At 35.8% G+C, this 14,257-nt stretch overlaps 1 protein-coding gene across 1 annotated transcript; it reads left to right on the forward strand.

Moving 5' to 3' along the window:
- LOC110803587 (la-related protein 1C) lies at positions 1 to 4,809 on the forward strand. The gene is made up of 6 exons (XM_022009115.2): positions 1 to 707; positions 1,222 to 1,780; positions 1,867 to 1,990; positions 2,110 to 2,200; positions 3,522 to 3,593; positions 3,723 to 4,809. The coding sequence occupies exons 1-6, from the start codon at positions 270 to 272 to the stop codon at positions 3,999 to 4,001; spliced, it is 1,563 nt and encodes a 520-aa protein (XP_021864807.1). The 5' UTR covers positions 1 to 269; the 3' UTR covers positions 4,002 to 4,809.
- The last annotated feature ends 9,448 nt before the right edge of the window (positions 4,810 to 14,257 follow it).

The raw sequence follows: 14,257 nt of genomic DNA on the forward strand, positions 1-14,257 counted from the left end.
AAATAAAATAGTAAAAAGAGGGAGTAGAGAAGAAGAAGGAGAAGATCCCTCCCTCTTTGTTCCCGGTCTAGAGAGAGAAACTCATCTCTTACCTTCGATTGGATCCTTTACCCTAAATTCAATCGGAAATCTTTGGAAACTTATTTTAAACCCTAGTTTTTAACTCTTCTCCATCCCAATTTTATTTCTGGATTCTAATTTTTGATCGCCTGAGTGGAGTGATTTGCATAACACAAAAACAAAAAAAAACCCTAATTTTGGAAATTTTGATGGCAGCTACGGCTAACACCAATCCTTCTCCTCCTCTTTCCCCCGCCTCCGCCGTCGTTGCCGCCGCTGCGACTCCTCATTCTCTCTCATCGCCTCGTACCGGGCCGTCTCCATGGAATCAGATCGTTCGAGGTCTGGAATCCGACCCAACCGGACCTCCGACACCGCCATCGGCTGCAGGAGAGATGATTTGTTCTCCGGTTCCGGATATTCCGGCTGAAAACTCCGAGAACGGGGGCAATGCGGGTGGTAAAAAGCCCGTGTGGAATAAGAAGCCTTCTAATGGACCCGTCGAGAAAGGCAAGCCTGGCCCAGTTGTGATGGGCCCTGCCGAAGCTTGGCCTGCTCTCTCTGAGTCTACCAAAGCTTCTACTAAGCTTTCTGCTTCGGATTCTTCTAAGAATCTTCCTGATGTCGGATCGGTTTCTTCCCCTCAGGTTTGTTACCCTAATTTTTTTTTACCAGTAATTAATTATCTTTTTCCGTATTTTCTTTGTTCATGTGGATCAGGGAATCCACTAAAGATTGCTTTTTTTTATATATATATTAAATTATTGAGCATATAAGTGTTTTAGGTTTAATAAAGTTAAAATTGGGCCTTAGTATTGACTGACTATATGTTATTTGTTATTGTAAATTCCGTTTGATGATATTGACTATAATGTTATTTGTTATTGTAAATTACGTTTGATGATGAAAAGGGATGTTTCTTTTGTAATTTGTTTTTTTAATGTGTAATATTTTGTTTCGGAGAGTGATAGTATTGGTTTTGTATGGAAGAAAGCATTTGTAACCTTGCATTGGGAACAAACATGTTGTATGATTGTATGATGAACATGCGATGAACAAGGGAGAAGAAAAATGTTTAGAGTTAAATACAGTGTATGTTTGTACATGTTGGGATTGTTATCATCATTATAATTTTGTAACTATATTTGTTGATTGCTTTAGGTATCCGGAACTGAACCGTCATCATTGTCCATAATAGCACCAATACAATCATTACCGCAACCTTCTCTAGTTTCTCCGAAACTTGCAACTAGTAATTTGAGCCATAGCCCTATGCCAAACCATGGACGACCAGTACGCCAAAAATCGATAAAGCGCGACGGCGGAGGTAACCAACAGGCTAATGGTGCTTTTACTCATCAGCTTTCCCCTGCTGCAGAAGATTTACCTAATCATAGTCATAGTTCTACAAAATCCACTTCTGACAATCACCATGGTCATCGAGAGCAGGGGTCACGGAATACTAGTGGGGACCATCCTCAGACACGTAACTCATATAGGAGAGGGAGTGGGTCACATCAGAATTATGGAGGTAGACGCGGTGATCAGGATCGTGGGAATAATGATTGGAACCATCAGAGAAGTTTTAACGGAAGAGATTCTACTATGCAACAAAGAGTTTCTCCTAGAGGATATGCTAGACCTGTAGCCCCTCCTGTTTCTGCTCCCTTTGTTCATCCTGCATCTATGCGACCTTTTATGGGCCCTATGGGGTTGGCTGGTATGTTAGTTACATGTTTTCTTGCTCACTTGAGGCACTTGACGGATATTGTCCTGTATATATCTAATTTGTTTTGAATTTTTCAGATATGTATTATATTCCTGGTCACATACCTTTTGTTGCTCCTGTTCCTGGACCTTTGTTCATGCCTCCTGTTGTGGACGCTCAGTTGCATACTAAAATAGTGAATCAGATAGATTATTACTTCAGGTAATTGTTTGGCACTTTGTCTGGACTTGTATATTGTTCTTCATCAATCGATCCTGACAATGTGATCATTTATCTAATGGTTTTGAATTTTTTGTGTTGATTTTTGGAACTTGTGGCAGCAATGAAAATTTAATCAAAGATACATATCTCCGGCAGAATATGGATGAACATGGTTGGGTTCCTGTTGCACTAATAGCAAACTTCAAAAAAGTATGTTATCTCTGCAGTTTCTTGATGCTAGTTTCATTTGTATTTTCTTCATTGGTATTTATGGTGTCCTTTCATTTTCATTTCTACTTTGGACATTTAATAGAATAATTTTAGTCCCCTTGTGTTCTAACTGCACCTTAATGCCATGGAGTTCATTTATTAATGCCATGTTATTTGTTTTATCTTTTCTTCCCCATTTCTTTTATGCTTTTCAAAAATCTTACATTATCAAAAATTTGTCCTATTTTCTTCTTTAGTGTTTACAAATGTGTTGGCTGGCTGTACAAATGAATGGGGAAACCTATTTATATACTTTAACAAAGAAGAGCCTAGAACATTCTACCCTCTAAAATAATCTTCCACCTCCAAGTGAACTTCTCATACAAAGAGGTATCTAGAAATCTCTATCCTAATCTGTATAGCAAAGTTGTGTTTTTTCCACTTTCTTTTAATACGCATGTAAAGTCATTTAGGAGATAATGTGACAGAGGGAGCAAGTACATTTGTTTGCTACTTTTGTGTATGTATGTAGATGGCGTACCACTTTTATCTTCACATTTTCCATTCCTAAGTCAGTCTTTCCGTGTGGGAGGTCCCAAATTCATTTCCCCATTTCCTTTATTAAGTCGAAGTTACTATTTTCCCCTCTATTCCAACCATCTCTCCTACTACTAAGTAATTCTCTTTACCCACTTTCAAAATTTTATATTCTGAACAATTGTTCTTTTTTTACCCTTGATTGACTTCAAACATAACTGTTAGATTTATCTAATTATCTCATTATGTATTTCCAAACATGTATTCCCTCTGTCCTTTATTGTTTGCTCCATTTACCAAAAAAAACTTTATTAAGAATTGGTTGAGTGAAATTGAAAAGAGACAAAAGTATTGGAACCAAATATATTTTATGTGAGAGTAAAGTTGTGGTTCCCATGAGAATTTATGGTAACGAGGCAATCTTTTAGGGACGGACTAACATGGAAAATGGGGAAAACAAAAAGGGACAGTTGGAGTATTACTTACTATTTGCATTGGAAAAAGTAACAAGTAAACGGAATAATTTGTACAACGATAAGTAAACCAATCCTGATATTAGGTGAAAAGAACTTATCCTAAATGGGACAGAGAGGGTGTATATCCATCTTTAACCCCAGAAATGAAAGTTGTGGTATAGTTTCTTCCTTTTTTACTGTTTTATGTACCTCAAGAAATTATCTTTGATACCTTTTATCTCCTTTGATTATTACAATATCCTAGTTCTTCAAATTTTGTGTTATGCGTGTTTGCTTGTGGTTAATATTAGATTAAAACTTGATTTCAGGTCAAGGAATTGACAGAGAACATTCAGCAAATATTGGATGCTGTTAGGTCTTCTACAGTTGTTGAAGTTCAGGTAACCTTCATTGCTGCTCAGTTTATTACTCGACCGTTGTCTACTCTAATTGTGATATGTTAGAGCATGGTTTTTGAAACTGTTGGAGGAGTGAATTTTTGTGTGATTGCTATTCCTTTCTTATTGCAGGGTGATAAAATCAGGAAACGCGATGATTGGGTAAAATGGATAATGCCACCTTCTGTTCAGTTTTCACCTGCATCAGACTCGCTACCTCCCATGTCTCCAACTATTGCTACATTGCCAGCACATTTCCAAAATGTTAAAGTTAATGAGAAGACCATTGATCAAAATCATCCCAAGGGTCAGATAGATGTTAATGCTGCCACAATCTTAAGCTCATCCTCTGGGGTTTCGCATAACCCGTTACAGACTGTCATGGATGGGGAAAGTTCAAATGGGCGTTGATCACCTGGATCCGCTTCATTGTGTCAACCAACACCATTATTGAACGTAGGAAGAGGGAATGACCTTTGGTGAGTCTAATCTGTTTGTTCAAAATTTTATTAGAGTATCAAACACTCCGGAAAATAGTTTTTTAAAAAAGGAAAAAAGTTTGAGAGATACAACTGAAAAGATAGACTGCCGAAAAAGAATCCTAATCAAATTTTGGTTTTTTTTTTTTTTTTTTTTTTTTTCTTTTTCTTTCTTGAAAAATCTTGACCTTGTGGCAGGAGTTTCTTAGTCTTTTTGTTTTGTTTTCGGGTCTGATAAGGGTGGAATCAGTTTTGCCTTCTTGTTCTCTGTTGATTCTGGTGCCTAGTAATCTTTTTGGGGGAATTTTGCTTTCATGTCCCTGCTCTGCCCCTCAGCCTATTTTTATCATAAATCTTTGGGGCCATTTGAGAAGTGAATTGCTGAAATGTTATTCCGTTGGTATAAGTCCTGTAAATTGCTGAGGATGACAGAGGTGGTGAGTTGTCTGAAGCTGCTGGTTGCGCATCACTCCTGGGCTTTTTATTTTTATTTTTAATTTTAATTTTTTTTCGTGTGTTTGGAACTCTTTTGGCTCCTATCTATACTGTGTCATATTTAGTTTTATACTGTGCAGTTCAACACTGCAAAGGATGCACTCTCTCATTCTGAGAAAAGTGTTCTAGGTTAGAATATGGTATGTTCAGAATTTTATTTGAAAGTAGATAGTAGTAAACTTATAATTTTGGATGTTAAACTTGATTGTTAATTTTTTATTATTGATAAGTAGATTAGTAGTAAATTTCTGTGTGCAGGGAGACAGTAGATACCTTGTGGGATCTATTCATCTTATTTTTGTTTACACAGGAAATGTTTGCTTAGCAACCTTTTGTTGAGTTAAACATGGACTTGAGATGATACAATTTGATATCATATTAGTCCCTTCCCAAAATTACAGGGTGCTTTTGGCTTATAGGGCTAAATTTTGCCAGCTCTTGTCCATTGTATTATCTCCGTCTCGTATAACTTGCTACATTTGACTATATTTTGTGAGAGTTTTTTGGGTCAAATGAAGTAATTAAATTGAGATGGAGGGATTAATTGTTGCGAATAACATATGCCCTTGATAATTGGCGTACAAAAGTTTTGTAGGGAGTATTGTGGTCAGCCTTGCATTACTCATGCGAAGTATATCATGTACTGCAAATATTCAACTCGTTTGAGTGTTGCCTGTTACACCATTTACATTCTTGACCCTTTAAGTGTAACGTATTTTCTCTCCTATTACTTCCCTTTGACATATCTCTTCCTCTAACTTCTACTTTTTCTTCTATAGTTTCTCTCACCTACTTCTATTTTGCTAATCACCTTCATCAAAACTTATTACCCACCCTTGATAAATTAAACTTACCGATTACTTTAGTTTCCAAAGCTCTCTCCATTTTTCTTTTGTTCATCTTTCTCCCCCAAAATAGGAGCAATCTAGTTATGGGGTCATGCTAGTGAACTTTTAGTTTATACCAACAATTATTTTTCGGTTATTTTCAACCTTATAACCTTTGTCCTTCCAACTTTGTGACTATGGCAAATTAGGGTTGTTGGTGGGAACCTTAGAGGCTTAGAAGGCAGTGTTGAAGAAGTTATGGCGGAAATTTTGAGATCATAGTTTGAATCTACGCTTTTAAATTTTAAATTTGAATAAGTTAATTTTTCTATTCAGCAATAAATATAGATAAGTTTTCTTATTGGTGGGAATCCTTAGAGGCTTAGAAGGCAGTGTTGAAGAAGTTCGGAAATTTCGAGATGATAGTTTGAATCGACGCTTTTAAATATCAATCTTGATTAAGTTTTTTCTACTCAAAATAATTACTGATAATTTTTCTTTATAATTACCGATAAGGGGTAAATGGATATGGGTAGATATGGGATCCTGATCAAGTATCAACACAATATGACAGAAAACTCATTTTTACCATTGTAGCATTTTTATAATGTTAACCCCTATTAAACCGAAGGTTATAGCTAAGGTTGTAGGTGCTTTTAGTCAAAACATTGGCTAGTGATTGTCAATTTTACTTGCAATGTGTTGTATGTACATCAGTATTCTTGATTAAGTTGCAAATTTAGTTTATTGTTTCATAATGAAACTCTTAAATAGTTTAAATTAATCAAACTCCTACAAAACAATATAGTTCTTGAATAGGTGAAACGTGCAGCTTTTCCTCCTCTTCCCCACCACAATACTCTCACTTTTTGTTGTCGCTGCTGCTACTGCAGTTAGGCTTCATTTGAATAAGTAGAATAAAGTTTTACCTATTACAACTACAAGTCTATAACCAATTACCTGGGTTATTAAAACCTCTTACATAACTTACACAAAAAACTAACAACATGCTTATTAAAACCGGGAAGGTAGCATGTTATTCGCATGTCGACCTTTGATTGTTGTCACGACTTTTTTATACGATGCTAGATTGAGCATAACTGTCAAAGCCATTTCCGCTTGTGATTTCCTTATCAGACGTTGAGTCATAGTTGGGTTGGTAAACAATAAGAGGTTCCCTTGAAAACCTGTGAAGCTTGGATAACGAAGAAAGGAACGAAAGGGAAGTGACATGAATTGGTCGCACATGGTGACATGACTTGTGAACTGGTCACAAGCCATGAGTCACTAAAAGAAACTCGATGACGACGGTGAGCATACTATGAACCTCCAAAGGGGAGCAATGTAAAAATAATTTTTTTTTGAAAGCAATGAGAACTATTCTCATCACTAACCTAAATTGAGAATTAAGATTTGGGCTCGATATTTTTAGGGAAGTCTGGAATGAAGATTTGGGCTGGATATTTATAGGGAAGTCTCCAAAAAATCGCCTAAGTTCCGTTCAGTTCTACACCGTGGATCAAACGAAGTCGTTAAGGCGATCGACACTTGTCATAAATGCACAAATTCAAAATGCTTTTTGAGTTAAATGGCGGGACTTTTGGACTTCAAAAACCGTAAAGATGCATATGGATACCCGTTCTTTCAATCTTAAATGAAACGGGTCTAAGCGCATGTTGTTTGGGTGGCCAATTGAATACCAATGCTGCTCAAAAACCCAATTGGCTAAACACAACAAGCCTACGCCCAATAAAGGCTCCATGCCCAATTCAAGTAGCCCAAAGCCCATTAGTAATAAATGTCCTATCTGCATTAATTACACGAACACTATACATATGTCGCCTTAGCGCATATATCAAGGTACGTTAACTTATTACCTACACACTTATAATTCTCTAGAGAACATTCTCTAGATCCGAACAAAGTACTTAGTTAGGCACCAGAGGGTATTTTCTCGAAAATACCCCCGAGATTAGTATTTCAACTCCACACAACCAATCAAGCGATATCTTCCATATCAATAAAAGGGCTTCGGATCACTATTTCATACCCGAAACAACATATAAAAGTTCATGAGCTTAAAAATGAATAACGGACATTTTTTAATTGATTTTCTAACTAGTCATCTACAGACTACAGACTATAGAGTATCCCGTACAAACTTATCCAATCCCACATATCATTCATATTCTTTTTAAATTTTAACTATTATCCCCAAACACAGTATCAAGTACATTATCAACTTCCATTAATTTTCGAAAAAAGTTTGAATATAACCGCTAGCTGTAGATTCCTTTGACTGCATAATAATAGAATTACCTCTACCTTATTTTCATCCCTAGAATAGTACGGAGTACTACATCCAACTTTTTATTTTTTTTGTTTTACTATGTTATTTACCAACTCAACCTATGTTATTAACCAACTCAACTAAAAATATAAGCTTATCGTTGAAGCCACAAAATTAGTTTTATACTCTAAAATGCCACCTCAAATGAAAGCTCTTTGAACTTGAAGTGTAGAGGCAACATTGACATCTCCATATCAGCGCTAAATATTCCACTTTAAAAGGAGGGGTGAATCAGATTTAAACTCGTGACCTTTGTGCCACTCTGATAGCATGTCATAGGACCAACTGAACAAAAAACTTAACCTAATGGTTAAAGCCACAAGATAGTTTTATACTCTATCGGTTCTTCATAATATTATTTTTAACATAAAAATTTACTATATTAGAATATTCTCTTGCCTCACAATATTTACATATTTTTACCTAATTTTCTCTTACTTTGTTATTTTTGATCTTACGATCACACGTCTTTTACCTTTTCTCTCTTCTATAACCTTCTTACAAGCTCTCTCTTATTTGCATTTGTGTAAATAATTAATTACCGTAAAAATCATTATTCCCTTTGTATTTTTTAGGAGTCACCATTTCATTTTTGATAACTTTTATACCCATTTTTCAATTATTTATTATTTTACTTTTTTTTACGCCCACTTAAATCATAATCCGTAAATAATTTTATTTTTAATAACTTTTACACTCTGCTAGTTTATTTATTTATTTATTTCTTTATTGTTAACTACCACTTATATCGTTATTAAATCAACTTTAACTGCGCTTTCTTAATACTTATACCGATTAACATGTGACGCATAAAAACATACAGAGGGAGTATGCATGACATATGCTAGGATTAATTGCAGTATAAAACAATAAACCCATTGGTAATAACTGTTGGAAATCCTAGTGAGAATACAAAAGAAAATGAGTGGGAAGTGGGAAAATGTGGGAATATGAAAAGTCCCACATGGGAAAAACACAAACCATGTTCAATGTTTATATTGGGGGACTTGAGGGAAACATTTGTTTAAGAAAGCATGTGAGTGACATGGGTGGACACACAACACACTAGCTTGGGGTGGGTTTTGTAGTTTTGTGGGCCGGGTTATTATATTTGGTCAAAAGTGGGTTTAATTAATTCTAACGGGCAGAAAGAATTAATCAACCACTAATCCCGTAACTGTCCCATTAAGCCCCACTAAATGTCGTTTTAACTACCTATTAATTACCCAGTAAAATGGTAACCTCCCACTACTCCACTACTTGTCTATATGGCGGTTGCAGCTCTCCTATAAATACCTTCCCTCTGTTTTCCATAAAAACACATTCACAGAAAACGATTCTCTTTATTCTCTCTAAAATAAACTCTTTCTGGGCAAGTATTCTGGTCTCCAATCGGGGCTTGTGAGTGCACACAAACCTTGGTGTCGTGTTAACCCTGGAGGGCAACCGCAAGCGTTCTACTGCACCGGGGTAGCGCGGAATTGTCTTTTAGAGCAGTGGTTCGGCCACGGCGCGACAATCGTTCCAAATCGGTTACCTCGTTCATCACGATATTGAGATAAGTTTATTCTAATTATATTATTGTTGCAACATTATTATTTTATGGCATTAAATAGCAAGAATCTAAAAGACATATTTATCGATGTTGCGTATAATTTGAATGGTGTTGCTAAACCTTTTGATTTCTTATTTGGGGTGTGCGCATAAGATTTCTTATTTGGGTGTGCGCATAATTTGATCTGGAGTATTGAGTATGATTGCATAATAATGTTAAGAGATTGAAAGCGGTTCTTTTTACGAACGGCGGCCGTCTGAGTTTCTTATTAATCTTGTGTTCTGTGATGTGGCAATTTTAATTGGCTGCTGTTGCACCAATGATTGGAATTATGATGATCAGATCTCAAAATGTTGCAAGACCTTTGAAGAATATTATCCTCTTAGTTTTTACATTCTGCCTTTTTCCGGGAATAAAAATGACAACTTGTTTCTTTTTCCATATATTTATATTTTGTGATTAATAATATTAAGATGGGAATTAGTTTATTAGCTCCAATGACAGTAATTCCAGAGGGCTTTGGGAGTGTGATTTATGATAAAGATGGTATGAAGATAAACACCAGATCAATTCTTGGATGTCGATTCACTCTCAACGAGTTTGTAAGCCTGTTAGTCAAGATTGTGTTGTTCAATGTCAGAATTATTTATTTTTGTATTTTGTGATATTCATAATAAGGATTATTGCATATGTTAGTAAATTCTTGTTTTTTGGGATGATTGATTTATCTGATGATGGTTGACAATCAAAACTATAGCTAATACTGTGGGGATTTGGTCGCTTCAAAACCCCTCATTTCTTCCAACAGTTACGACGGTAATACAGTTTGTGGATTTTCAAGTCTTGCAAAAGATGGTGGTTGGTTATGGAGGACTAGTATTTCCAGTAATAGGGCATGCGCCATGGAATATTGGCATGAATTGCATTTAACTGATCTTGTTATGCTTTTCTTTCTCTTCACCGTTGGACTTTCCTTGTAATTGCTTACAAGAAAGTTGGAGATAGGATGGACAAAAAGGCAATAATGAGGGCGGTGATTTTTTGGACACTTTTAACTGCTTTAGGCGTTTTTCTGCAAGAATAATTTTTTTTTTTTTTTTAAACTTTCAAAAGAATCATTGGTGGTTTAGGTGATAATGGATAATAATAATTATACTAATAATAATAAAGCGATTAAAGACTTAATAATTATACTAATAATAATTTTATTTACTAGAAGAAGGAATCAAAGGAGCAGAATTTCAATGGTGGTTCAAAGCCTGAAATCAGTTTACTATTGTAAAGGGAAGTTTTCTTAATCTATTTGGGTTGAATAAATATGTGTTATTCTCTAAGTTTACTTAAAGCAATTGGCTAGTTTGTCAACGATGGAACGTGGTATGTCAAAGAAAAATAGCTACTGCTATTTTTTCTCCCTCAACTAGTCAACTGTCTTCTTCTAGTTTACACAACCAATGTGATTAATTAATTAATTAATTCCAATGATCAATGTTTACTTTGTGTATGACATGGAAATCATATTTTGTGTTGTAGTTTTGGTGTAAATTTTCTATATGCCACGGGTTTAATAGTCTGGTACGAAATTGGTTGCTAGTAAAATTGTGCAGGGGTGTTAGACTCACAGTTGATACGACAATTTTCGTGTGATACTAGAAATACTAATGAGGTTGTTCAGATACTACTTGGCAAACAGGTGCAGTGATGGTAGTATATCCATCCAGCACGACAGTAAGGAAGTCTTTAATCGCTTTATAATATTTGAATATTTATTATTATTCATATATGTTTTACTTGTGCCCTGTTTATGCATAATATTTGTTTTGGTAAATAGTTGTGCAATGTGGGGGTGAGCTAGCGTGAGACTAATTAATATGTTAGTTACAAACTTGGTTATGACTTATGGTGAGTATGTTTGTAAAGCTACGAAAAGAATCGTTTCAAGCACCTACGATTCTCTTGGCATATAATGTTTATAATTTATAACATGTGTGTAGTTTATTAAAGTTGGTTTTGATTGCATTAATATGCCTTAATCACATGTTGTTGCTTCACACGTGGTTTAATATTGTTGATGAGACTAAAGTTTTAACTTCATAAGCCAAGATGAGTTTTTGAGGTGAGATAATTAGTAGGATACTTGGGGGCCTCGTAGGCTAATTAGTTGGTAGAGGTACACTTAAACTCATTCTCATCATGTAAAGAAACTGTTGACTTCACCTTACTTTTTACAGAATGGTCTTTGGTAATTATTAGTTACCTAGTATAGACTTGTTGTGGTTCTAGCATACTATTGTTTATAGTTTTTGAGAAAGTAATCTAAAAGTAGTATGCTATTGGCTTGTAAGTAAAATGTGGTTATTATTTACTCTTGCCTTGATGTTGTTTTGCAGTAAACAACGGTTGTTGGTACAATCATAATACTACTAGTAAATTTATTTTTCAGTAGGTGTTAGTGTAATGTTATGAGAAGATGAAAAGACGTATGTTATACTACTCACTATGAAGTTGAGTTCATAGGACTAAATCTCAGGTGTTAATAGAACAAGGTATGTAAATTGGTTAAGTCATTAAAAGGACTAAAGCAAACTCCTAAATAATGGCATTACAAGACAATGACTGGTAATGGTTTTTCATGTCAACGAGGTGATTTTGTGTTTATTCTAAGCAAGAGTCTCATTGTTTTTTGGTTATTTATCTTCTTGTGGATGACATGCTATTTTTTGTACTAACTTAGATCGAATAAATGAGACAAAGAATTTTTTTTTTTTTAATTTTGAAATGTAAGACATGGATAAGGCATATGTGATTTTCAGAGTAAAATTCATACGGACTTCAAATGGCATTTGTCTTAGTCCGTCTCACTAAAGTTGAAAATTTTCGTAAAATGTTTTTCTCATTTAAATGTCGATCAAGTTACGACTCCCTTTGATCCAAACATCCATTTAAAGATAAAGAAGAATGATCTAGTTTGTCAATTTGGATATGCTAAGATTGTTGGTAGTGTTATGTCTTGCATGAACTACGCTACGCTTGACATTGTATATTTTGTGAGTGAATTGAACAGGTACACTCATAGCCCAAGTAATGATTATTGGGATACTATAGGTGATTGCTTCGGTACCATATGGGTACCATGGATTGGAGTTTGCACTATTCCAAATTTACAGGAGTGTTGGAGGGATTATGTGGTGCCTATTTGGTATCTGACAATTATAAAGTTCACTCCAGTAGTGTTCATGTCTTCACCCTAGGGGGTGGAGCTGTATCTTGGAAATCTTGCAAGCAATCTTGTACTGCTATGACTAATATAGAATATAAATGTATTGTTATTGAATTGGCACGTTGTAAGGCAAATGGTTGAGGAATGTGCTCGCAGATATTCCACTGTGGGGGAAGCCAGCTCCTTCTGTTGCAATCGTTGTTGCAAACAACCTTGTCTACAATGGGAAGAAAGACACATTCGTTTGAGGCATAAGGCCGTCAAAGGTATGTTGTCTATTAGAGTTATAACTTTAGAACTTGTAAAGTCTAAAATGAATAATGTGGATCCGTTAACGAAAGGCCTATTAAAAACTAGTTTTGGAAACATCGGAGGGGATGGGCTTGAGGCCCATTGGATGAATTGTAAAGTAATGAACTCCTACTCTTAGAGTTCAAAGGGGGACATTACATGACAATTCTGAAGCACATAAATTAATTTTTGTCCATCCCTAGATGTTTGTTATGTGCTTGCTACTATTGGAACGAGGTTGAGCACACGGCTCTTAATGAACCCATATCCATATTTTTGGTGGTGTGATGTAGCTCACACTTGATGGGATTCACCTACTTAGGTGTGGAAGTGAGGCCGCTTCCTATGAGAATTGCATGGGCTCTTCTCTAGAGCACCTATGAGCATCCAGGTTATGGACGTATGGCCAGTACAATGCGTCACTTTTATCGGCGGAGATTCAGAATATCATACATGTTCAATTGTGTGCTTTGAGTAATGAGTTTCTAACCTCCTATTAAGTTCAAAACGAAAGTCACTTGGTAGGAAAGAGATTCTAGCTTGAATGTCACTAAGTGTTAATTCAAGTCGCAAGACATTGACACCTATTCAATTGTTTGTTTTGCCCAGAAATCCAATTCTCTTATTTCTTTCTTTTTCTTCTCATCTTCGGACCTGTGGGGGATTGTTGGAAATCCTAGTGAGAATACAAAAGAAAATGAGTGGGAAGTGGGAAAATGTGGGAATATGAAAAGTCCCACATGGGAAAAACACAAACCATGTTCAATGTTTATATTGGGGGACTTGAGGGAAACATTTGTTTAAGAAAGCATGTGAGTGACATGGGTGGACACACAACACACTAGCTTGGGGTGGGTTTTGTAGTTTTGTGGGCCGGGTTATTATATTTGGTCAAAAGTGGGTTTAATTAATTCTAACGGGCAGAAAGAATTAATCAACCACTAATCCCGTAACTGTCCCATTAAGCCCCACTAAATGTCGTTTTAACTACCTATTAATTACCCAGTAAAATGGTAACCTCCCACTACTCCACTACTTGTCTATATGGCGGTTGCAGCTCTCCTATAAATACCTTCCCTCTGTTTTCCATAAAAACACATTCACAGAAAACGATTCTCTTTATTCTCTCTAAAATAAACTCTTTCTGGGCAAGTATTCTGGTCTCCAATCGGGGCTTGTGAGTGCACACAAACCTTGGTGTCGTGTTAACCCTGGAGGGCAACCGCAAGCGTTCTACTGCACCGGGGTAGCGCGGAATTGTCTTTTAGAGCAGTGGTTCGGCCACGGCGCGACAATCGTTCCAAATCGGTTACCTCGTTCATCACGATATTGAGATAAGTTTATTCTAATTATATTATTGTTGCAACATTATTATTTTATGGCATTAAATAGCAAGAATAACAACTACGGAAAAATCATGGAGTCCAACACAAATATTTTGGGGAAATCC

This window comes from Spinacia oleracea, chromosome 3, assembly GCF_020520425.1.
Source record: "Spinacia oleracea cultivar Varoflay chromosome 3, BTI_SOV_V1, whole genome shotgun sequence".
Lineage (NCBI taxonomy): Eukaryota > Viridiplantae > Streptophyta > Magnoliopsida > Caryophyllales > Amaranthaceae > Spinacia > Spinacia oleracea.